The sequence below is a fragment of the Bombina bombina genome, chromosome 7 (genome assembly GCF_027579735.1).
Source record: "Bombina bombina isolate aBomBom1 chromosome 7, aBomBom1.pri, whole genome shotgun sequence".
NCBI classification, from domain to species: Eukaryota; Metazoa; Chordata; class Amphibia; order Anura; family Bombinatoridae; genus Bombina; species Bombina bombina.
In genome coordinates, this window is record NC_069505.1 from 225,554,603 (window position 1) to 225,581,295 (window position 26,693).

At 36.5% G+C, this 26,693-nt stretch overlaps 1 protein-coding gene across 1 annotated transcript in view; it reads right to left on the reverse strand.

Moving 5' to 3' along the window:
* Window positions 1-26,693, reverse strand: part of SOX6 (SRY-box transcription factor 6) — a 786,620-nt gene that overhangs the window by 45,138 nt on the left and 714,789 nt on the right. The window contains 2 exon segments of the mRNA XM_053720627.1: window positions 18,340-18,390; window positions 24,446-24,627. Coding sequence (XP_053576602.1) covers window positions 18,340-18,390; window positions 24,446-24,627 — 233 coding nt within the window.

The following is a 26,693-nucleotide window of genomic DNA, read 5'->3' on the forward strand; positions in this document are numbered from 1 at the left end:
AGTGTCTGGTAATTAAATCCTTGATATTCTGCTTAATGTTACACATATTTCTCTGTAGCTCCAACCTTGGCAAATGTAATTACTAAACTAAAGAACCAAAGACAAATAAATGATAGAGATAACGTTAAGATGATTTTTTTTGGCCTCTCTGTGACAAACAAACCAACCATACCATGACAAAATACAAAGAATCAGTCACTGAATGGTAATTCAAATCAAATATGTTGCCCTAAAGGAGACGGTTAATCTCTATCTTTTTCTCACTGCAACATTATTTGGTTTTGTTTTTTTAAATCACTAAAATGAAATTAAAAAAAATAGCATTAAAGAGCAAAAATAAATTCTGATAGTTCTCTATTTAATATATTTTTTTTGCTTGCCAGAAAACTGTTATTTTTTTGTAAAACAATATAGTGACTGATTGCATCATTTTTTAAAAAACAATATGACATGTTATAATACACTGCCATCTTTCCCCCGGATTACCAAGATAGATCAAACTGTGCCCATAGATCAAATTAGTTCAACATGCAGTATTTTTTTTCCACGTCTTAAATATTCCAGGGTTGAAATGGAAAATAGTATAGTTGGCTGATTGTTTAAGATTGCTGTTTAAGTTTTGCAAACAAATTTATTTGGCTAAAGTATTCATGGACTGTGATAGAAGCACATATTTTGCACTGTCAAATTTAAAGGCAGTTTTCCAGAAGCCAGGTCAGTGCTACAAGTTTCTGCAAACCATAGCTCTGTACTCCTGAGGGTTACAGACATTAAACAAGCTGTAAATCAGAATAGGTCATTAGTGACAAAGGCAGAATGATGAGAGCTTTTAATGGCACACTCCTATGGGTTAGAAATAATAATTAAATGAATGCAATTCTTTTGGCATGCTAGTTTATATGTTCAAATCTGTATGTGTGTTGATAAATAGAGAACACTTTAAATTCTGTACTAGTAACTATAAAGTCTATCCCAATCCATTAAATAAATTGTGCAATCTGATACCAAGATGCTTAGAATAATTTTGCATGTCAAACTTTAATGGATTTTTGGAATTTAATATATGTAGACACTAATGACTAATTTACAATATTATCGATTTTTGTTTTTTTGCACCTTTAAACGATGCTTACTTTGAATATATTATTTTCAATCCATTAAAATCAAGCTGCAAAAAAAAAAAAAATTATAAGAAAAACAACAAAACAAAATTCCGAACTTAATTGTAATGTGGGCAGTAAAAAGTAGTGAAGCTGGTAATTTAATTTTTTTTCAATGCCAGCTACTTTTAGTGACAGGATGGTAGCCCAAAATGTGTTCTTGGCAAATATTAAAAATAAAAATTCTGAATATTATATATATATGTTGCAGAGTAATATAAGTAATAAATCATTTAACATTTTCCAGATGAATTATGTATTAATGCTTATGTGCTGTGGTAAAATATGGCTCAAATGGCGTTAGTTTTAAGACATTGGCCTCTATTTATCAAGCCGGCAACCGCAAATACGCTGGAATTCCGCAGCGTAATTGTGGAGAGCTTGATTGGCCTTATTTATCAAAGGCTACAGACCGGCAAAAGTAAAATTTTGTGACGTAACATACAATCTGCCGGTCTCAGTCCGACACAGATCGATGCTTACGTCACTACAGATGTTCCGAATGCAATTTCGACACTATCTGACTACTTTTGCTAGTTATCAAATTTCTACCAGGTACGCTCGGCACTATTCCGGCCCAGCGTACCTGCTTTTCAATCCGCCGCCCTGGAGGTGGCGGATGCCATAGGAATCAATGGGAGTCTGAAAGCAGCGTAAGCTTATGTTCGCTGCTGCCCGATATCCCATTGATTCGTATGGGAGAATAAAAGTTATGTTTACACCTAACACCCTAACATGTACCCCGAGTCTAAACACCCCTAATCTGCTGCCTCCTACACCGCCGCCACCTACATTATACTTTTGAACCCCTAATCTGCCCCCCCGACACTGCCGCCACCTACATTATACTTATTAAACCCTAATCTGCCGTCCCCAACGTCGCCGCCACTATGATAAATTTATTAACCCCTAAACCTAAGTCTAACCCTAACACCCCTAACTTAAATCTAATTTAAATAAATCTAAAGAAAATTCATATCATTGCCTAAATTATTCCTATTTAAAACTAAATACTTACCTGTAAAATAAACCGTAAGATAGCTACAATATAACAAATAGTTACATTGTAGCTAGCTTAGGGTTTATTTTTATTTTACAGGCAAGTTTGTATTTATTTTAACTAGGTTAATAGTTATTAAATAGTTATTAACTATTTAATAACTACCTAGATAAAATAAATGCAAATTTACCTGTAAAATAAAACCTAACCTAAGTTACAATAACACCTAACACTACACTAAAATTAAATAAATTACATAAATTAAATACAATCATCTAAAGTACAAAAACAAACACTAAATTACAGAAAAAAGAAACAAATTACAAGATATTTAAACTAATTACACCTAATCTAATAGCCCTATTAAAATAAAAAAAATCCCCCCCAAAATAAAAAAAACCCTAGCCTAAACTAAACTATCAATAGCCCTTAAAAGGGCCTTTTGCGGGGCATTGCCCCAAATAAATCAGCTCTTTTACCTGTAAAAAAAAAATACAAACAACCCCCCCAACAGTAAAACCCACCACCCACACAACCAACCCCCCCAAAAAAAACTAGCTAAAAAAAACCTAAGCTCCCCATTGCCCTGAAAAGGGCATTTGGATGGGCATTGCCCTTAAAAGGGCAGTTAGCTCTTTTGGGGCCCAGAGCCCTAACCTAAAAATAAAACCCACCCAATACACCCTTAAAAAAACCTAACACTAACCCCCTGAAGATCGACTTACCGGGAGACGTCTTCATCCAAGCCGGGCGAAGTGGTCCTCCAGACGGGCAGAAGTCTTCATCCAAGCTGGGCAGAAGTGATCCTCCAGATGGGCAGAAGTCTTCATCCAAGCCGGGCAGAAGTGGTCCTCCAGACGGCAGAAGTCTTCATCCAGACAGCATCTTCTATCTTCATCCATCCGGCGCGGAGCGGGTCCATCTTCAAGACATCCGATGCGGAGCATCCTCTTCTGCCGACGACTACCCGATGAATGAAGGTTCCTTTAAGTGATGTCATCCAAGATGGCGTCCCTTAGATTCCGATTGGCTGATAGTATTCTATCAGCCAATCGGAATTAATGTAGAAAAAATCCTATTGGCTGTTCCAATCAGCCAATAGAATGCAAGCTCAATCCTATTGGCTGATTGGATCAGTTAGTTTTTTTGGGGGGGTTGGTTGTGTGGGTGGTGGGTTTTATTGTTGGGGGGGTTGTTTGTAAAAAAATTTTTACAGGTAAAAGAACTGATTTCTTTGGGGCAATGCCCCGCAAAAAGCCCTTTTAAGGGCTATTGATAGTTTAGTTTAGGCTAGGGTTTTTTTTTTATTTTGGGGGGATTTTTTTATTTTAATAGGGCTATTAGATTAAGTGTAATTAGTTTAAATATCTTGTAATTTGTTTATTATTTTCTGTAATTTAGTGTTTGTTTGTTTTTTTACTTTAGATAATTGTATATAATTTAGTTAATTGTTATTAATTTATGTAATTTTTTTAATTGTAGTGTAGTATTAGGTGTTAGTGTAACTTAGGTTAGGTTTTATTTTACAGGTCAATTTGTATTTATTTTAACTAGGTAGTTATTAAATAGTTAATAACTATTTAATAACTATTCTACCTAGTTAAAATAAATACAAACTTGCCTGTAAAATAAAAATAAACTCTAAGATAGTTACAATGTATCTACTAGTTATATTGTAGCTATCTTAGGGTTTATTTTATAGGTAAGTATTTAGTTTTAAATAGGAATAATTTAGGTAATGATAGGAATTTTCTTTAGATATATTTAAATTAGATTTAAGTTAGGGGTGTTAGGGTTAGACTTAGGTTTAGGGGTTAATACATTTAATATAGTGGTGGCGACATTGGGGATGGCAGATTAGGTGTTAATAAGCATAATGTAGGTGGCGGCGGTGCAGGGGGGCAGATTAGGGGTTAATAACATAATGTAGGTGGCGGTGGGTTCCGGGAGCGGCAGGATAGGGGTTATTAAATTTATTAGAGTGGCGCTGTGCTCCGGGAGCGGTGGTTTAGGGTTTAATAACTTTATTTAGTTGTGTTGGGGTCCGTGAGCAGTGAGATAGGGGTAAAACAGTTTAGTATAGTGTGGGTGTTTAGTAACAGTATACCAACAAAGCTGGGAAAAAGCCTAAGAGCAGCGAGATCGATGACTGTTAGTTAACAACAGTCCGCTGCTCATCGCAGCGGCTTTTTGACAGCTTTTTTGGTAACTTTGGAGAGCGTATTCAGGTCAGCGGCAGCGATGTTAGGCGATCTTAGGCGAGCGTATTCTTGCCGTCGAATGCAAGCAAGTTGATGGCTTGATAAATAGGCCCCATTGGCTTTCCAACAACAACAAAAAAACTCCAGTAACTTTGGCTATTTTATTATATACAGCTGTTTCACCCCATTGTAAAGACCTGACACTTTGGTGAATTAGAGCTATATACTTACATAGGAGTTAGAGAGATTACTTTTAATTTTTGGAATAGATAAAAGTAAATTATTATTGATAAATTTGTTGGTACAAAATGTGTTCTAATAGTGACAATGTAGTTGTTTTTTTAATATTGTCTCCATAATACTGGAGAGTGCAAAAAAATAGAAAGCCACATTGTTATGGTCATGGTCATTTTTAGACGTCTATTACATGGAACAACTAACATTTATGGAAAGATTTGTGTTTCTAAATTTCTTGTTGCACAGAACCTTCTACCTCTTCTTCTCATATTCAACTTTTCATGAACATTCCTCAATCATGAACCTTATTAAAGTGACAGGAAACCTAATTTTGTTCTTTCAGGATTCAGATAGAACATACAATTTTAAACAACTTTGCAATATTTAATCTCTTAACAATTTGCTTAATTCTCTTGATATTTTTTGTTCAAAGAACATCATTGCACTACTGGGAGCTAAGTGATCACATCTAGTCAGCCAATCAGAAAAGACAAATGTGTGCAGGCACCAATCACCAGCAAGTTCCCACTAGTGTAGAATATGTACATATTCTTTTTCAACAACAGATATCAAGAGAACAAAGCACATGCTCTACAATCATGGAAGTTTGATTTTGACTTTCCTATATACTTAAAGCTCTTATTATACCTAGAGTGTTCTATTATATGTTTTTTTCACATCTTTTAATATATACAGGTAGCCCTCAGTTTACGCCGGGGTTAGGTTCCAGAAGGAATGGTTGTAAATCGAAACCATTGTAAATTGAAACCTAGTTTATAATGTAAGTCAATGTGAAGTGAGTGAGATAGGTTCCAGGCCCCTCTAAAAATTGTAATAAGTAACACCTAATACATTTATTTTTAAAGCTTTGAAATGAAGACTTTAAATGCTAAACAGCATTATTAACCTAATAAAATAATCACACAACACAGAATATATAATTAAACTAAGTTAAATGAACAAAAACATTTGCTAAACAGCATTATAAACCTAATAAAATAATCACACAACACAGACTTCACTTGCATTTTTCTGCAAACAGTTCTTTCTATGCATTCCAATCTGGACTGATTTATAGACAGGAAGATCTTGTTCCTTTGAAATCTGCTCGATAGCTCAGGTCTGGTTAAACGGATTAATTTCAGCTTGCTTGGCTTTGCTGCAACACAAGCGGACAGCTCCACCTACTGGCTATTTTAATAAATGCACTGCTTCTCAATGCTTTTCAATAGCAGTCGCATGACTGGAAAAAAAGGTTGTTATTCTGAAACGGTGTAAATTGAACCGTTGTAAAACGAGGGCCATCTGTATATATATATATGGACTACAATATGATAATATGATTTGCATTACTTAGTTCATTATAAAACATCACATATAATATGACAAGTGATACTTTATATTACTTTTAGGTAAAATTACACTTTTTTCTTAACTTTAAATTTATATTGAAAGCCACTTGCACAATAGTGTCTCATTGTTACAACTTCCATCATCTGTTTTTAATAGGGTTAACCAATTAGTAGGTTATATATACACATGCAAACCCTCAGTTGTTAGACTGTGATGTGCTTCCAGCATTGTGGTAATATTGCCACTCTTATGTGGTTCTGCTTATTATATTCTAAATCATGATGTATGTTGACTGTTTTTGGCTACTGCTTTGTTTTAGAAGGGTAAAAAATGCCTTAAAAGTAAACTGACAATGAGGAGGAAACCATCAAATTGTTTGTTGGGGTTGAGTGTGCTTCTGTCATATAAATCCAGTCTGGTAGTTCTTAAGGTTCATTATCACAGCTGGCTAATAAAAGTGTCACCATATAAACTGCTCCATGGCTTGGTCTTGAACATGTGTAGTTTTAATAATCTTTGGTGTATGTGTATTTTTTCTAAGGATCGTAGAAAAACATTTTAATTTGTTGCAACTGCCAATGTGCCAGTGTTACACATAACCAGTAAAAAAGCATTCCATCAATGTTGAATAAATATACTGCACTCACCAAAGCCCGTTTTTTTTATTTTTAATAGGGACATTCCACAAGCAACCATACCATATAATTAAAGCTAAGTGTACACAATCCTATTTTCATATCCCTGAACTAGATAGATAGATAGATAGATAGACAGACAGACGGACGGACGGACGGACGGACGGACAGACAGACAGACAGACAGACAGACAGACAGACAGACAGACAGACAGACAGACAGATAGATAGATAGATAGATAGATAGATAGATAGATAGATAGATAGATAGATAGCTATGGAGTTGTTTCGTTCAGCCAATAAGCATTTATACAAGTTCTGGGCAAAACAGTTCTCACTAGTCTTCTCTCATGAAAAAATATTTGAACATGATGAATTACTAGTAGTTTATCTGTTATAACAGAGTTTTTAACTTTCTCCTTTCTTTACTTTGACAATTAACAGTATAGAATAGACAAATGTTTTGCAGTTTTAATGCTAGTTTTCTTCCCGCAATGTAAGAAGCAGAAGTCATCATTTTTTGCCATTTTTTACTGGTACAGGACTAGTGGATATTTCAAGGCATAATATATATATTTATATTTATTTATAATGGATATGTAGCATTTTTATGGAAACAAATAAAGGCTAAGTTTTATACCAGGGTGGCTGTCATATTGTCCATATTGTAATAAAACAGTCACATGAATGTTTAACTATTATATCTACTAACTTAACTTATTTATATATACAGTATATATATATATATATATATATATATATATACACACACACACATATATATATATAGAAATATAGAAACACACATAAATACTTATTTATATACACACACATAAATATTTATATATACACAAATGCACTCATACATATGTATATGCATGTGTGTATGTGTGAGCAAACAATGAGTTAAAAGTATGGAAAGATTTCAGTAACTGACTCAAGGTACCCAGTGATGACTTGTGCACTACTAGTGGAAATGCATTAACACATAAGTGTACATATTATCCTGTATTCCTATGTTTACTTTAAGTTTCTTGACATTCTCTGAGTGGACAGTTTGTGGTTGTTTATTTAATAATAAAAGAAACAGTGGTAAAGAATATCCAGCCTAGGCATCTGCAGGAAAGAATGAGAGGGGATTCTCCAATTGCAGACATAAGATATAAGAGAATGCCACAAACTTGCAATTACTCATGTCTGAAAAGGGAATATAATCAGTTTTTGGTTGGTACACAATCAGCCTGTGGCAAACTTAAAGAGATGGCCAAAAGCTATACTTGGCTGTGCTGAAACACTGACAAATAAGTAGCAGAAAATTGCTTGCAGAGTGATATGCGAATAACTAGTGTAAGGATTTCTTGTGCCAAATCTGAAAGGGACAGTAAAGCCAAAATAAAAGCTTTCATGATTCAGATAGAGCATGCAATTGTAATCAACCTTTGTTAAGAGTAAATCATAGGTAGGCTCTGAAGTGTGCAAGTAGCGCTTTATTGCAGAAGGGTCTGTAACCAATTATAATATTACTGCAACAAACACTGCTGCCATGTAGTATTCAGGAGACATGCACACCGCAGAGCCGTTATCTATGGTCTAGTCTTTAAAAAATTATACATTTGATCATTTAAATACACTGGAAATATATATATATATATATATATATATATATATATATATATATATATATACTGTATATATATAATCCACATCAGTTGAAAGAACTCACCGGGTCTTGTATACTCAAACACAATTTATTGACAGTAACGTTTCGGAGGTGTTAGCCCCGTCCTCAGACCATATATTATTTAAATGAAATGCTCTGTCTAAAATATAAAAGTTACATTTTGACCAAACTGTTCCTGAAAATGTAAAATGTGAAATGTATGTAGATCAGTTATCTATATGTCTATCTAGTTTAATAGGAGCTGCATGAAATAAAAAGGAATTTAATTGAATTTCACATAAAACGCCTCATCCATATTTATCTTTGTTCTCTTGGTATCATTTGTTGAAAAGCATACATATGTAGGATTATGGGCAGCAATGCACTATGCTTTAAAGTCAGGAAAGTATTTTTTTGGTAATTTTTTTTTTTTTTTTTTTTAAATCCAATGTATTTTGTAGAACATTTTGCATTCACTATAAATCTACGTATAAGGGACAATAAAAATGTTTTTACAATATATTTTAATATATACATTCTTATATGCCTGGCACATTCAGTGTACATGCATTAGATTATTGATTACACACTAGAGGAATGTTAAATGGACAGTGTACACCAATTTTCATATAACTGCATGTAATAGACACTTATATAAACAATAATATGCACAGATACTGATAAATACTGTAAATCCAGTATAAAACCGTTTAAAAACTTACTTAGAAGCTTACAGTTTAGCTCTGTTTAAAAGGTTACTGGAACATCCACTGCAAGTGGGAAATAGCAGACATCCCCCCCTCCATATGAAAAGACCCTTTACACAAACAGGAGCAAGCCATTTAAAAAATAAAAAAAACTATTTATGCACAGAAAAATCTAGTGTATAATGTCCCTTTAAAGGGACATAAACATTCTTAGTAATGTCTGTGTATCAGCTACTACAAAGCAGCATTAAATATTGACTACTTTAACCGTTTTTTAGCACTGCAATCAGCACCACATGCAGGTGTGCACAGAGCATGCCTACCAATCAGAACCACATACAGGTGTGCACAGAGCATGCCTACCAATCAGAACCACACGCAGGTGTGCACAGAGCATGCCTACCAATCAGCACCACACACATGTGTGCACAGAGCATGCCTACCAATCAGCACCACACGCATGTGTGCACAGAGCATGCCTACCAATCAGCAGCACCACACGCAGGTGTGCACAGAGCATGCCTACCTATCAGCACCACACGCAGGTGTGAACAGAGCATGCCTACCAATCAGAACCACATGCAGGTGTGAACAGAGCATGCCTACCAATCAGAACCACATGCAGGTGTGAACAGAGCATGCCTATCAATCAGAACCACATGCAGGTGTGAACAGAGCATGCCTACCAATCAGAACCACATGCAGGTGTGAACAGAGCATGCCTACCAATCAGAACCACATGCAGGTGTGCACAGAGCATGCCTACCTATCAGCACCACACGCAGGTGTGAACAGAGCATGCCTACCAATCAGAACCACATGCAGGTGTGAACAGAGCATGCCTACCAATCAGAACCACATGCAGGTGTGAACAGAGCATGCCTACCAATCAGAACCACATGCAGGTGTGAACAGAGCATGCCTACCAATCAGAACCACACGCAGGTGTGAACAGAGCATGCCTACCAATCAGAACCACATGCAGGTGTGAACAGAGCATGCCTACCAATCAGAACCACATGCAGGTGTGAACAGAGCATGCCTACCAATCAGAACCACATGCAGGTGTGAACAGAGCATGCCTACCAATCAGAACCACATGCAGGTGTGAACAGAGCATGCCTACCAATCAGAACCACATACAGGTGTGAACAGAGCATGCCTACCAATCAGAACCACACACAGGTGTGCACAGAGCATGCCTACCAATCAGAACCACATGCAGGTGTGAACAGAGCATGCCTACCAATCAGAACCACACGCAGGTGTGCACAGAGCATGCCTACCAATCAGAACCACACACAGGTGTGCACAGAGCATGCCTACCAATCAGAACCACACACAGGTGTGCACAGAGCATGCCTACCAATCAGAACCACACACAGGTGTGCACAGAGCATGCCTACCAATCAGCACCACACACAGGTGTGCACAGAGCATGCCTACCAATCAGAACCACACACAGGTGTGCACAGAGCATGCCTACCAATCAGCACCACACGCATGTGTGCACAGAGCATGCCTACTAATCACCACCACACGCATGTGTGAACAGAGCATGCCTACCAATCAGAACCACACACAGGTGTGCACAGAGCATGCCTACTAATCAGCACCACACGCAGGTGTGAACAGAGCATGCCTACTAATCAGCACCACACGCAGGTGTGAACAGAGCATGCCTACTAATCAGCACCACACGCATGTGTGCACAGAGCATGCCTACTAATCAGCACCACACGCAGGTGTGAACAGAGCATGCCTACTAATCAGCACCACATGTAGGTGTGAACAGAGCATGCCTACCAATCAGAACCACAAGCAGGTGTGCACAGAGCATGCCTAACAATCGGAACCACACACAGGTGTGCACAGAGCATGCCTACCAATCAGTGCCTTTGCGTCGGCACTGGGCAAGTGCATGTGGCACTGATTTAGGGCCAGATTACAAGTGGAGAGCTATTTAACACTCCTGCTTAAGCACTAGCTCCGCTAGAAGTAAGCTTTTTGTGTGCAACAGGTAGCGTTCATATTACAAGTAGAAAGAAAACTGATTTTGCGTAAAAAAGCTGAACTTAGAATACAATAACGTATTTTCCCATAGAATTCAATGGGACAAAAATAGTGAGAAAAAAAACACCTCAGATCCCGTATAACATTTTTGTGCAATATTCTTTTTGTGAGTACATTTTGTTAGATGGTAACTGATATTTAGTAACCAGCGCCTGGATAGAATACAAGCTACACTATAAAATACTCCCTAACAGGATCTTAGAGTTATGACAAATATTGAAGGTATAGGAGCGCCAAAGGCTAAAGTATTACACAGGTTAAATAGCAATAGGTTCCCTTGCAGTCACCTTATAAAGATTTATATAATTTTAATAACTATGAATGAGTAAAATAATTACTACGTCTACGCGTTTCAGCCCTATAAAAGGGCCTCTCTTGATGTCTTGAGAAAGGCCCTTTTATAGGGCTGAAACGCGTAGACGTTATTCTAAACAGGATTTGTGAGGCTATCTATCATTCCAGGATTGTGTGTTTGGGTGAGTTTTATACTGATAGAACACACCCCACATACGCAATTTTTATATAGTTTTTTTCTTCTCCATTTAGGTATCATTCAGTATCTGGATTTCCAGTGTATATGTATATGGATATAGGATTTATTTAAGATTTTACCAGGATATCATCGCATTCACTTCCATAAGGATTTTTCCTTTTTTTTTTTGTACTTTAGTTTGGCCATATAGGTATCATTCTATTCAACTAAGCTGATTTTTTTTTCTATCCAACTAAGCTGATTTTTTATTCTATAGTCTAAGAGATCTCTTATTAGTTATATGAGTTGTGCCAGCACCCACTACTTAGTTGGCTAGACGACACATTGTTATATTGGTCCACTGTTAGTGTAAATCAATTGTGTTATTGTCATAACCATACATATCTGTTTATTTGTATTAAGCTTTTAAGCTTTTAATTAGCATCCTATATAATAAATGGCCAAGTATGTTTGTCAGATGCAGTCATGCGCAGTAGAGACTGCACATGACAAACATACCTGGCCGTTTGGATCCTGACACTCAGCACTCAGCACAGAGCAAGGCTGAAGCAGAGTGTCAGGGAGCGAGGCCGGGCGTTGCGAGGGGCGTGGTCGGGCATCGCAGGGGCGTGACTGGGAGCGACTAAGGGCGTGGCCGGTGGGTGTCACCGCAGTGGGGCGTGGCCGGGCGGGGTGCCGCAATGGGGGCGTGGCCAGAGAGGCAAAGGCTTTCAATTAAGACAGAGCCAGAGAGGGAGCAGAAGGGCCAAAGAGGGGGGGAGAGAGCCAAAGGGAGGGAGCCAAAGGGGGGGGAGCCAAAGGGGGGGGGGGAGCCAAAGGAAGGGGGAGAGCCAAAGGGGGGGGAGCCAAAGAGGAAAGAGAGCCAAAGAAGAGAGAGAGCCAAAGAGGAGAGAGAGCAAAAGATGGGGGGAGCTAAAGAGGGGGGGGGGAGCCAAAGAGGGGGGAGAGAGAGGCAAAGAGGGGGGAGAGAGAGCCAAAGAGGGGGGAGAGAACAAAAGAGGGGGGAGAGAGAGGCAAAGAGGGGGGAGAGAACAAAAGAGGGGGGAGAGAGAGCAAAAGAAAGGGGGAGAGAGCCAAAGAGGGGAGAGAGAGAGCAAAAGAGGGGAGAGAGAGCGCAAAGGAGAGGGGGGAGAGAAAGCAACAGAGAGGGGGGAAGAGACAGCAAAAGAGAGGGGGGGAGAGAGCAAGGGGTGGGACCACTGTACTGCAAAAAATGGCCCGTGTACACGGGCTTTAGTACTAGTTTTATAATATTTTAGACTTTTGTATTACACATCACAGCACTACGTTGATATTTTACTCCACAGCTATTTTTATATTTGTATATATATTTTTAACATCACAGTTTTTTCCTACATTATAGTATTTAATATTGTTCATTTATGAGCTTTCTAACATTCAAATAGATTTGCATTTCACTATTTTGGCATACTTTATATTTTTGTATCTAACATGTATATACCACGTTTTTTTACACTACTCACACACCCCTCTATTCTATATTAGTGTGCTCCTTTGATCTCAAGATCATTATTGTATTTTAACTGTATTCCCTTGCCTAACGTACGTTCGGTTTGGAACATTGTTTTATATGGTTACATTTTGCCTGTTTTCATAGCCATCTTTAGCAATACTTTTTTAAGGTAGTACCTTATTCCTATCCACATGCTATCGGACATGGACTAGTATTTTTTAAACATCCAATCTGGACTATATTTGTATCCTAGTCAGAGCGTACTTCTTGACCTTACATTTTGTTAGATTATGTTAGGATGCGTTTAACTGTACTTTTTAATGTCATTTTGTGACACTTTTCTTGTTTTGTGAAACGGTTAACCAGAGCTCTGAGGATGTGCTATCCTCATGAGCGATAACTTCATGTGCGCGTTTACTTTCAACTTGCAATACGAGCAAAAAATCTGACGTGCACAAACACACGGCATAAACCCCTTATCGATCACGCGTAACTATTAGCGCACCACTCATAATCTGGCCCTTAATATCAAAAAAGATCTAAAGCAGCCTTCTTATAGGACCATTACAGTTAAAATATCACATGATCTAATTTGTAAGAGCTGTGTTTAATTACACAAAGGGGTTAAACACATAGTATAACTACTACTCAAGACACTCAGAGCAACTCAGCTGTGTCTAGCACCTCTGAATTGATTAGCAGGATTTTCTGGGACAAGCAGTGCTCTGCAAGTCATGAGCAGTACTTCTATTATATGTTTAGCCCCTTTGTGGGGGTTAAACACAAAGAGGTACAGGGTAGCTTGTCTTAAAATTAAAATGCTCTGACAAATGACAGCATGCTATTTTTTTCCAAATATATTGGTCCTTTAATGCTCCCTAAGTGCCAAAGTGTCTTGCAGTAGTGAGCAGGGGATGTCCAACTTTGTTGTCCATTTAAATTAGACTTTGGCACTTTTGATTACAATTTATTTATTTTCTGCAGAAGTCAGCAGATTTTTATTAAACCAGCACCATTGTATCATTGCGTTGCTACCTCACCCTGCTCTTGTAGTGAGCTCTGTCAGCCATATGCACTGTATTTCAGATGAACTGATCTGATTGATTGCAAAGAGCTCTTAGTCTTATGTCTAGTATGTTTCTTCAGCAAATATAAATCAGTATTTAATATCCCTCCAGTGGCCCTTCTGGATAATTTAAAATATATATACTTACTAGAAACACATCATTTCTGATACAAAATAGCCATGTTAGTTAGATTACCAAATCAAACATCTTTAAACTAGGTACATTCTGAAATGTGTATAATTAAGTGCACGTTCTACTGCTAGGCAGTGACATAATAAAACAATATAAAAAAATGATAATAAATAAAGGAATCAATAAATTTATTTTCCTGTCTGAATTCAGTACTTTGGGGGAGTACAATTCTATAGAAAATAACATTTTCTGTTAGAAAGCACTGCAACCATCTACATAATGTTACCATTAACATAAGTATAGATAATATTCTCAATATTTAGAAAACAATCTGCCTTTCCCAAGACTGTAAGCTCTGCTTTGAATTGGGTCTATTTTAGTTCTATATCTCTGCCTGGGTCACTATGAGATCTCTGTAATAAAAAAAAAGGACTTTGACTTGTGTGATATTCTCACAGTCATCACTGCCTAATCAAATGTTATATCATAATACAACATTCTATCAGTTGTCTTCATCTCCTGGAACAATAAAACATTTTTTAGTGGACAGAAAAAAAAATGGGAATATATCTCATAGGCTATTACTGTTTCAGATTAGAAAAAAAGTTGGAAAAAATACGTTTTTCCTCTAATTGTTTCTAAAATCTAGACCATGACCAGTAGAGGGCAGCTCTAGATGCAGTATTCATAGAATTAATTTAGTGAAGAAGATACACAGAGGTGAATCACCTTACACCATATGATGTTTGATCTATAAAATACACAGCTCAGCATATACGGCACCTGTTGTAGAATGTGAAAACTATTATGGTTTTGAGGGAAAATAAAAATATTCAAAACTAAACAAGTAACATCAACATACAACTATGGTTGATGGCACCCACATTTCATTTAAAATACTACCCATAAAAATACTTTAAAAAGAACAGATTTTTGTTTTGTTTGTTTTTCATAAAATATACAGAATTACTGCAGCACAATGACATTTTCATTTTAAACTCTTTTTTTGTGTTACATTGTGAATGATACAGCAATTTGATGACTAACAACATGATGAATTTCTAGTTTCACTTTATAGACCATTTTGTTGTGTTTTTCCTCTTTACAAATTGCATATTAATATTGTAAATATCTCTTAATAGGTCTTTATTTGCGAGATAGAGAGAGAGACAGAGAGAGATAAAAAAAAGAATGACAGACAGACAGATAGATATATACTAGATAGATGGATAAATGATAGATAGATAAATAGATAGATAGATAGATAGATAGATAGATGATAGATAGATAGATAGATAGATAGATAGATAGATAGATAGATAGATAGAAAGATAGATAGCTTAAAAAAAGAGCTAGTCAGACAAGTTAATTGAATTAAATGCACTAGTGGTGTAACTCTCCTTGACATAAATCCGTCACAGCTCACCGTGTGTGTTTGATTCTCTGCTATTGAATAACCTGCTTCTTTAATCCCCAGTGTGCAGGGAATTCTGTCTACATTAGAATATATCAGCCTTGGTGCACACTATTATGTGTAAACTACTTCTGATCTTTTTCAGAAAATAAACACATCAACGGTTCAGATATCTATTTCTATTCGACACTTCAGTTCATTTATTTTATTATTTGTAGAGTCTTATAAATTACATTATTTATTTATTGTAGTTTTTCAAATGCTTATCCAAACAGCGAAACACATTTTAACAATGTGGTAAGTGGAAATTCCATAATGAAAAAAAAAAATTAGATGTTATATGTAAATTCTCAACATTATCAAAGTAGAAGACATCCATTACAAACCCTAGCAGAAACATTAAAATGAAAAGCATTTTGTAAAGCAAATTTATTTCACTACATATATATAAGTCTCACTCTCTCCCTCTCTCTCACACACTTTCTTTCCCTCTCTCTCTCTCTCTCTCTCTCTCTCTCTCTCTCTCTTTCCCTGTCCCTCTCACTCACTCTCTCTCACACTCTTTACTTCTCTCTCGCACTTTCTCTCACACTCTCTCTCTCACACACTCTCTCTCACTTGTTCCCTTTCTCTCTCTCACACTCTCTCTCACTCTCACTTTCTCTCACACACTTTCCTTCTCTCTCACACTCTCTCTCTCTAACTCTCTCTTTCCATCTCTCTCTCACACACTCTCTCTCTCCCTCTCTCTCTCCGTCTCTCTCCCTCTCACTCTCTCTCATACTCTTTCCCTCTCTCTCACACTCTCTCTCACACTTTCTCACACACACACACACACTCTCTCACACTCTCTCTCTCTCTTTCCCTCTCTCTCTCTCTCTCTCTCTCTCACTCACTCTCTCTCACTCTCTCTCACTCTCTCTTTCTCACTCTCCCTCCCTCTCACACTCTCTCTCTCACTCTCTCTCACTCTCTCTCTATCTCACACTCTTTCCCTCTCTCTCTCTCTCTCTCTCTCTCTCTCACACACACACACATTCTCTCTCTCTCTCTCTCTCACACACACACACACTCTCTCTCTTTCTCTCTCACTCTCTCTCACACTCTTTACCTCTCTCCCTTACTCACTCACTCACTCACTCTCTCTCACACTCTCTCCCTCTCTCTCACTCTCTTTCCCTCTCTCACACACTCTCTCTCCCTCTCTCGCTCACTCTCTCTCACAATCTTTCCCTGTCTTTCACACTCTCTCACACTCTCTCTCCCTCTCACACTCTCTCTCTCTCTCTCTCACACACTCTCTCTCCCTCTCTCTCTCCCTCTCTCTCTCACACTCTCTCTCACACTCGTTCCCTGCCTCTCACACTCTCTCCCCCTCTCTCTCTCACTCTCTCCCTCTCTCTCTCCCTCTCTTTCACACTCTCTCTCTAACTCTCTCTCTCACTCTCTCTCACTCTCTTTCACACTCTCTCTCTCTCTTTCCTTCTCTCTCACTCTCCCTCTCTCTCTCTCCCTCTCTCTCCCACTCTCTCTCACTCTCTCTCACTCTCACTCTCTCTCACTCTCTCTCACTCTCTCTCTACGTTATGCTAGCTCAGAATCACCCATCTTTATTTATATATTCTCTTAACTACCATTTCTTTCTAACAAGGTGAGGCTGTACTTCATTACAATTAATAGTGATCCGTAAATGCTGTCAAATAAGGAATGCTATTTGGTTAAGGGAAGAAAAAAAAAATCTGAAACACACAATTAAGTTTAATTGTAATTACAATGCACTCCAGAAAATTACAAATGCACTCTAAGGTGCAAATCTGAGATGTGAAAACACGCTCACCACTGCTCTGCTTCTATAACAGATATATCTGAAGACATAATGAATCTGTGATTATAATTTCACTTTGTTCTAATTGTTAAAAATATATATGTAAATATTTGAAGAAAAGTGTTAGCATTATTATAAATTGCCTTTTTTTTCTGGCATTTAGGAGCAATGATTTCAAGAAAGTATATTTCAAAGAAAGATAAAGTAAATGTGTCTTTCTACAAATTGGAACACTAGATTAGACTGAAGGGAGCTGATTTAAATGGACAGTAAAGACTTTGAGATTGGAATATAAAATGCTTAATTATGCATATTATAACATTTAAGTTTTGTGTCCCTTTTCCTGACACATATCTGTCCCTAATATGTAGTTTGCTATCTTATCATTTCTGCTGAATCAAAACAATGGAAATGTAGTTAACATAATGACAGTATTGTATTGGGTACTTGTAAAGCACGGCTAATCACCCGTAAGGGTCTCAAGGCGCTTCTCATTTTATCAACCTTCGGAAGGATGAAAGGCTGAGTGGACCTCAGGCAAGCCCTGTCATCTCCAGGATTGGCTCCACCATTTAAGATGGGAGGAGTTTGACCATTGGAAAAAAAATGGTAGCAAAAAAGGTGTTAATATATTTTTAAGAAAATTCAGACTCTGCTGATGCTAATTTATTGAAAGTCAGCAGAAAATTGTTGCAATTCCAAGGTGTTCTATTTCACGAGGAACCAAATGTCGAACATGGAGGCCACCAGCGGCATTCAGCTATTTCTGGAGCCTGATCTCTTCTTGTGAAAGTGCAACACAACCAAGATCTGGATTTCCTCTCTAAATAGACAAATGCTCATGTCTAGTAGTTACTGGCATGGCAAAACATTAAATTGTCACAAAAGAGATAGGATTAGGGACTCACTGCGTGTACATCTTTAATGCAAATCCTTCCTGTGATGGCATCTATCAGCATCTGAAATATAGCAAATAACATTGGGGGTTCTTTAGAATCAAAATAGACATGTATAATAACTTATATATAGAAAAGGGACTGAATCCTAAACAGAGAAAGTTTCATATCATTTCATGCCATTACATTCAACATGTCACATTGAGAACACACCTGTTGCCCTGAATTAAGAATCTCTGTATCATTTCAGGACAAAAACCCCATCTATACTAGTACATTTAATTTATGTTTACCAAGTAAATCCTCAGATATTGCGTAAAATCCATTGTCAACCCCTCAGGCAGGGAGGTGTGCAGAAAGAGCACAATTTAACTGCTGATGTGAGCTAGCTGAACACATCTGGTGAGCTAATGACAAGAAGCATATATAACCAGTGAGTTCCCAGTAGTGAATTGCTGCTGCTGCTGAACCTATCTAGGTATGCTTTTTAACAAAGGATACCAATAAAAGTATATTTGATAAAGGTAGCAATTTGAAAAGTCTCTTGAAAGGACATGTTCTATCTAAAACATAAGTATATTTAAATAAGTGCTTTTTCTTTCTTATTTAAAAATGTATGTGTGTGTATATATATATATATATATATATATATAAAAGCTATTGCAACATCATATCTCAATCACCTGCCTTATAACTGTGTCTGTCACAAATAAAGAAAGCTATGTACAATTCAGCCCCCAGGATACAGAAGATGCGCTGATTCGGTAATTATTCATAGCACGCCCTGAGGAACAATTTGTGCATAACACACCTTATTGTTGAAAAGGCACAACTAAAATCATGTCTAAACATATTCTGTCATGCAACAATGCATTTCAGAATCCATTGTATAAATAGACAGGCACAATAATGCCAAATGTTCATAATCTTATCTGTTTTTCATTTATTTTAGATTCCAAAAGAACAAGACTACAGCAGTAAATAATGATACTACTATTGGACTAAACATGCATTTAAAAAAGAGAAGATTCTGGGGCCTATCTATCAAGCTCAGAATGGAACTTGATGCCCGTGTTTCTGGCGAGCCTGCAGCCTCGCCAGAAACAGCAGTTATGAAGCAGCGGTCACAAAAACCGCTGCTCCATAACCTGTCCGCCTGCTCAGAGCAGGCGGACAGACATCCCTTGCTGGTGGCCGATTGGCCGCGAGTCTACAGGGGGCGGCGTTGCACCAGCAGCTCTTGTGAGCTGCTGGTGCAATGCTGAATACTGCGAGCGTATTGCTCGCCGTATACAGCGAGGTCTGTCGGACCTGATCCGCACTGTCGGATGAGGTCCGACAGACCTTGATAACTATGGGCCTCTGTCTCTTGTCCAGGTCTGTGAATTGTTGAAGAACAGAAAAAACTCAAAAAGTTCTGACTACTTATCACTCCAATGCTCTTGTCATGTTGGCATCTGATTCGCTGACCGTACAGCTACTATATTCTACATTTGTTTATCAAAGAGGTCAAATATCAGCTGATACGATGGAGCATTTTTAAATATATAGTTACTCAACTCAAACTTCAGGAAATGTATCTGAAATGAATTGGTAAATATATAGTGGCATTTCATTTATAGATACCAACATCTTAATTGGGCGAAGCACACATGTGCAGTCGCATTATTTTACACATACCATTATCATATAGTAGCTAAACATTCTGTATGCTCTTAAAACTGTATCTAATAACTACTTTGTATAAATATGCTGGAAAATACACAAGCCGATAACAATAAAACTAAAAATATTTCATTAGAATCTCAGTTTTGGCTTTACACATAGTAAGATTTTTTTTCTTAACATATATCCTGGTGGGGAAATATGTAACATACATAGTAACATAGTAACATAGTAGATAAGGTTGAAAAAAGACTGAAGTCCATCGAGTTCAACCTATACAAATCTAAAATACTTACAAAAAGCTCCAGTTAAGCTTAAATAACCCCATTCAAATGTGACCCATTTAATACTAGCAATCATATCCATGAATTTTGTTTATATACAGAAATTTATCCAGACTATTTTTAAATGTATCTATGGTATTGGCATTCACTACCTCCTTTGGTTATGAGTTCCACAATTTTATTGCTCTTACAGTGAAAAAACGTTTCCGTTGCAGGAGATTGAATCTCCTTTCCTCCAACCTTAAATTATGACCTCTTGTCAGAAACAATTTTCTTGGAATAAACAGAGCTTCTGCCATCTCTGTATATGGGCCTTGAATATATTTATATAAAGTAATCATGTCACCTCTCAAGCGCCTTTTTTCTAAAGAGAACAGACCCAGTTTGGCTAGCCTCTCCTCATAGGTTAATTTCTCCAATCCCCTTATTAGCTTTGTGGCCCTTCTCTGAACTTTTTCTAGTTCTGCAATATCTTTTTTAGCAATCGGTCCCCAGAACTGCACTCCAAACTCAAGGTGAGGTCTTACCAGGGCTTTATATAATGACAGAATTATGCTTTCCTCCCTTGAATCAATGCCTCTTTTAATACATGCTAGTATCTTATTAGCCTTTGAAGTCGCTGCCCTGCATTGTGCACCCATCTTTAGCTTGTTATCTATTACTACTCCCAAATCCCTTTCCTCCTGTGTTTGGCTAAGTCTTGTCCCATTTAAAAAATACGTAGCCTGCTTATTTTTACTTCCAAAATGTAGAACCTTGCATTTTTCCGTATTAAATCTCATTTTCCATTCACTTGCCCATAGTTCTAATTTTAGCAAATCCCTTTGTAAAGAGAGTTCGTCCTGCTCTGACCTAATGACCTTACTTAACTTAGTATCATCTGCAAAAATATAGATGTCGCTATTTAATCCTTGCTCCAAGTCCTTTATAAAAATATTAAAAAGAACAGGGCCCAGTACTGATCCCTAGGGGGACGCCACTGATTAGAACATTCATAAGTTTAATTCTACAATGGAAAGATACAAATCATTAAAGTGCCATAAAACTTGTTGAGATCTGTGCATATCCTAAAAGGGCTAATTAAATAAAAATAGTTTGCATAAAAAAATGTTTAAAAATTGCTGGCTAGTATTTTAAAATAATTTTCAAAAATAAGCAAAATTAGTTACATAGCCATGCTGTCTGGAGTAGACTGATCCACCCCCCTTATCTGTGTTTAGCATCAGAAAAACACAGGCATTGTATTTCAGCTGAGAGCAGATAATGAGTGTTAAAAGTCTTGCATTCTACCAAATCAATGGTAGGTATAGATGCAACCATAGAAGGAATTGTGTGAAGGGGGTTAGAGCTGTACAATTCGGAAACTTAAAAGAAAGGGTTATTGGTGAGGCACTGCAGTATAAACTTGCAGGTAAAGTAATTCAAGACATATTATTATATTTTGTCTCTATCCCAACTTGTTTTATGTCCCTTTAATTAATTAGTGTGTGTGATTTCTGCATTACTGACTCAAGCTTACTATCTGTATAATCCATTCAAAGGTGTTCAACACATAGGTGAACCTCCACTCAGGAGTCTTGCAGCTACAAAGCAGAACATTGCTGGTTATTGATGTGTCATACGACTGTGCCTCCTGATTGGCTGGCTGCTGTGTTGCACTCAGGAGCTGCAATGCTTGTGGCTCCAGAGCAGGACAAAACCTATGTATTTAACCCCTTTGTGGGAGTTAAAACATAAACGGCGAGATTACAAGTCTTGCGTTAGCCTTAAAAAGCAGCGTTGAGGGGTCCCAACGCTGCTTTTTAATGCCCGCTGGTATGATGAGTCAGGCAGGAAAGGGTCTACCGCTAACTTTTATTCCGCGATTTTAGCTTACTGCAAATCCCCTTATGTCAATTGCATATCCTATCTTTTTAATGGGATTTGCCTAACGCCGGTATTACGATCGCCTGAAAAAGTGAGCGGTAGACCCTCTCCTGTCCAGACTCCTACAGCATTTAAAAGTCAGTAGTTAGGAGTCTTATGGGCTAACGCGTAACATAAAACTCTTAACTAAAGTGCTAAAAAGTACACTAACACCCATAAACTACCTATTAACCCCTAAACCGAGCCCCCCCCCCCCACATCGGAAACACTTAACTAAAATATTTAACTCCTAATCTGCCGACCGGACATCGCCGCCACTTTAATAAATATATTGGGGATTGGGTGGGTTTTAGAGTAGGGTTGGGTGTGTGGGTGGTGGGTTTTAATGTTGGGGGGGTATTGTATTTTTTTTACAGGTGAAAGAGCTGATTACTTTGGGGCAATGCCCCGCAAAAGGCCCTTTAAAGGGCTATTTGTAATTTAGTATAGGGTAGGGAATTTTATTATTTAGGAGGGCTTTTTTATTTTATTAGGGGGATTAGATTAGGTGCAGTTAGTTTAAAATTCTTGTAATTCTTTTTTTTTTCTGTAATTTAGTGTTTTTTTTTCGTAATTTAGTTTAATTTAATTGTAGGTAGTTTAGGTAATTAGTTTAATTATAGTGTAGTATTAGGTGTAATTGTAACTTAGGTTCGGGTTTATTTTACAGGTAATTTTGTACTTATTTTAGCTAGGTAGTTATTAAATAGTTAATAACTATTTAATAACTATTCTACCTAGTTAAAACAAATACAAAGTTGCCTGTAAAATAAATATAAATCCTAAGCTAGATACAATGTAACTATTAGTTATATTGTAGCTAGTTTAGGGTTTATTTTATCGGTAAGTATTTAGTTTTAAATAGGATTCATTTATTTAATTATGTTAAATTTATTTAGTTTAATTTAAATTATATTTAAGTTAGGGGGGGTTAGACTTAGGGTTAGACTTAGGTTTAGGGGTTAATAAATTTAATATAGTTGCGGTGACGTTGGGGAGGGCAGATTAGGGGTTAATAAATATAATGTAGGGTTCGGCGATGTTGGGGGCAGTAGATTAGGGGTTCATAAGTATAATGTAGGTGGCGGCGGTGTCCGGAGCGGCAGATTAGGGGTTAATAATATAATGTAGGTGGCGACGATGTCGGGGGCGGCAGATTAGGTGTTAATAAGTGTAATATTAGGGGTGTTTAGACTCAGGGTTCATGTTAGGGTGTTAGGTGCAGACATAAATTTTATTTCCCCATAGGAAACAATGGGGCTGCGTTAGGAGTTGAACGCTGCTTTTTGCAGGTGTTAGGTTTTTTTTTCAGCCAGCTCAGCCCCATTGTTTCCTATGGGGAAATCATGCACGAGTACGTTTTGCCAGCTTACCGCTACCGTAAGCAACGCTGGTATTGAGGTGAGATGTGGAGCTAAATTTTGCTCAACGTTCACTTTTCTGAGGCTAACGCCGGCTTGAAGAAAACTCGTAATACCAGCGTTAACTTAAGTGAGCGGTAAGACAAAAAGGCTCGTTAGCCCCGCACAGCCTTACTGACAAAAACTTGTAATCTAGGCAATAGTTAACTAGGATCAGTAACGCAAAAATGGCACGTTCTAAAGAAAAAGCATATGGCGTTTTCTGTGTTTGAATGGGCCTTTAAATAATTATAGACTTCCTATAAAGCGGCAAATATACAAAATATCTATCAGATCTATTGTGCAGAACATAATTTATGCAAGGAGTGGGCAACTCGCAACCAATGGGCATATACACCCTCTTAGTTTTAAAGGCCCCCCTTAAAGGGACATAAAACCCCAAATGTATCTTTTATTGTCTTAAAAAAAACATACAATTAAGCAACTTTCTAATTAACTTCTATTATAACATTTTATTTGTTTTCTTGTTATCTTTTATTGAAAAGCAGGAAGGTAAGTTCAGGAGTGTTCACATGTCTGCAGCATTATATAGCAGCATTTCTGCAACAATGTTATACATTAGCAAGAGCACTACATGGCAGCACTATTTCCTGTCACGTAGTGCTGCAGACATGTGCACGCTACCTATATAGATATAACTTCAACAAAGAATAACATGAGAACAAAAGCAAATTTGAACATTTGTAAATTGGAAACTTTTTTAAAATGGTATTCTCTATCTACTTCTTTAAAGAAAAAAAATGAGTTTTATGTCCCTTTAAGGCTTCTAAAATATTGGTCATGCACTCCATGTGTTAGGACGTTGGCCATTACTGGTCCATAAAAATGTAAGCATTGATTTACCTTGTCCCCTCTACAGTTGTTCAAACCCATGTTGTTAAGGGACATTTTTCCATCCATTCCATGCGTCTGATGCTGTTGCTCCCTCTGAATTTGTTCTCTCATCTTACGAGCTTCCTGAATAGCTTTCATTACTGTATCCTGGTCCCCAAACAGCGCAGGTGAATTAAGACTAGAAAGAATATCTAGAAATAAAACAATATTTGTCACATATTCATTTTTCTGTCATCTCTAAAAAGGCAAAATGACAATAAACAGACATTAGACATAAGTCTATCATATATATGCAAGCACAGTAAGTCCAGATGCTTTCTATTGTGAAACAACATGAAATGTTTGTTGTGCATAATGACACCACGTAAACGTAAAAGGCTGGAATACGAGTGGAGCAAAAACATTTGTACACAAGCGATAAGGGGTTTATCGTGAGTGTTTGCGCTCATTGGGCTTAGCACTGGTTAACTATTTTGTGAAACAAAGAAGAGTTACAAAAACACTTAAAAAATACATTAGACAGTACAATTACACACATAATAACACTTTCTAATAAATATACATTACACAGTACAGTTACACACATAATAACACTATCTAATAAATATACATTACATAGTATAGTTACACTCATAATAACACCATCTAATAAATATACATTACACAGCACAGTTACACACATAATAACACTATCTAATAAATATACATTACACAGTATAGTTACACTCATAATAACACCATCTAATAAATATACATCACACAGTACAGTTACACACATAATAACACTATCTAATAAATATACATTACACAGTACAGTTACACACATAATACTGTCTAATAAATATACATTACACAGCACAGTTACACTCATAATAACACTACTAATAAATATACATTACACAGTACAGTTACACACATAATAACACTGTCTAATAAATATACATTACACAGTACAGTTACACTCATAATAACACTAATATACATTACACAGTACAGCTACACACATAATAACACTAATCTAATAAATATACATTACACAGTTCAGCTACACACATAATAACACTACTAATAAATATACATTACACAGTACAGTTACACACATAATAACACTATCTAATAAATATACATTACACAGTACAGTTACACTCATAATAACACTATCTAATAAATATACATTACACAGTACAGTTACACTCATAATAACACTATCTAATAAATATACATTACACAGTGCAGTTACACTCTTAATACCATCAAATAAATATACATTACACAGTACAGTTACACTCATAATAACACTATCTAATAAATATACATTACATAGTACAGTTACACTCATAATAACACTATCTAATAAATATACATTACACAGCACAGTTACACTCATAATAACACTACTATTAAATATACATTACACAGTACAGTTACACTCATAATAACATTATCTAATAAATATACATTACACAGTACAGTTACACTCATAATAACACTATCAAATAAATATACATTACACAGTGCAGTTACACTCTTAATACCATCTAAAAAATATACATTACACAGTACAGTTACACTCATAACACTATCTAATAAATATACATTACACAGTACAGTTACACACATAATAACACCATCTAATAAATATACATTACACAGTACAGTTACACACATAATAATACTATCTAATAAATATACATTACACAGTACAGTTACACTCATAATAACATTATCTAATAAATATACATTTCACAGTACAGTTACACATAATAACACTATCTAATAAATATACATTACACAATACAGTTATACACATAACACAATCTAATAAATATACATTACACAGTACAGTTACACATAATAACACTATCTAATAAATATACATTACACAGTACAGTTACACTCATAATAACATTATCTAATAAATATACATTACACAGTACAGTTAAACATAATAACACTATCTAATAAATATACATTACACAGTACAGTTACACTCATAATAACATTATCTAATAAATATACATTACACAGTACAGTTATACACATAACACTATCTAATAAATATACATTACACAGTACAGTTACACACATAAAAACACTGTCTAATAAATACATTACACAATACAGATACACACATAACACAATCTAATAACAATACATTATACAGTACAGTTACACACATAATAACACCATCTAATAAATATACATTACACAGTACAGTTACACACATAACACTATCTAATAAATATACATTGCACAG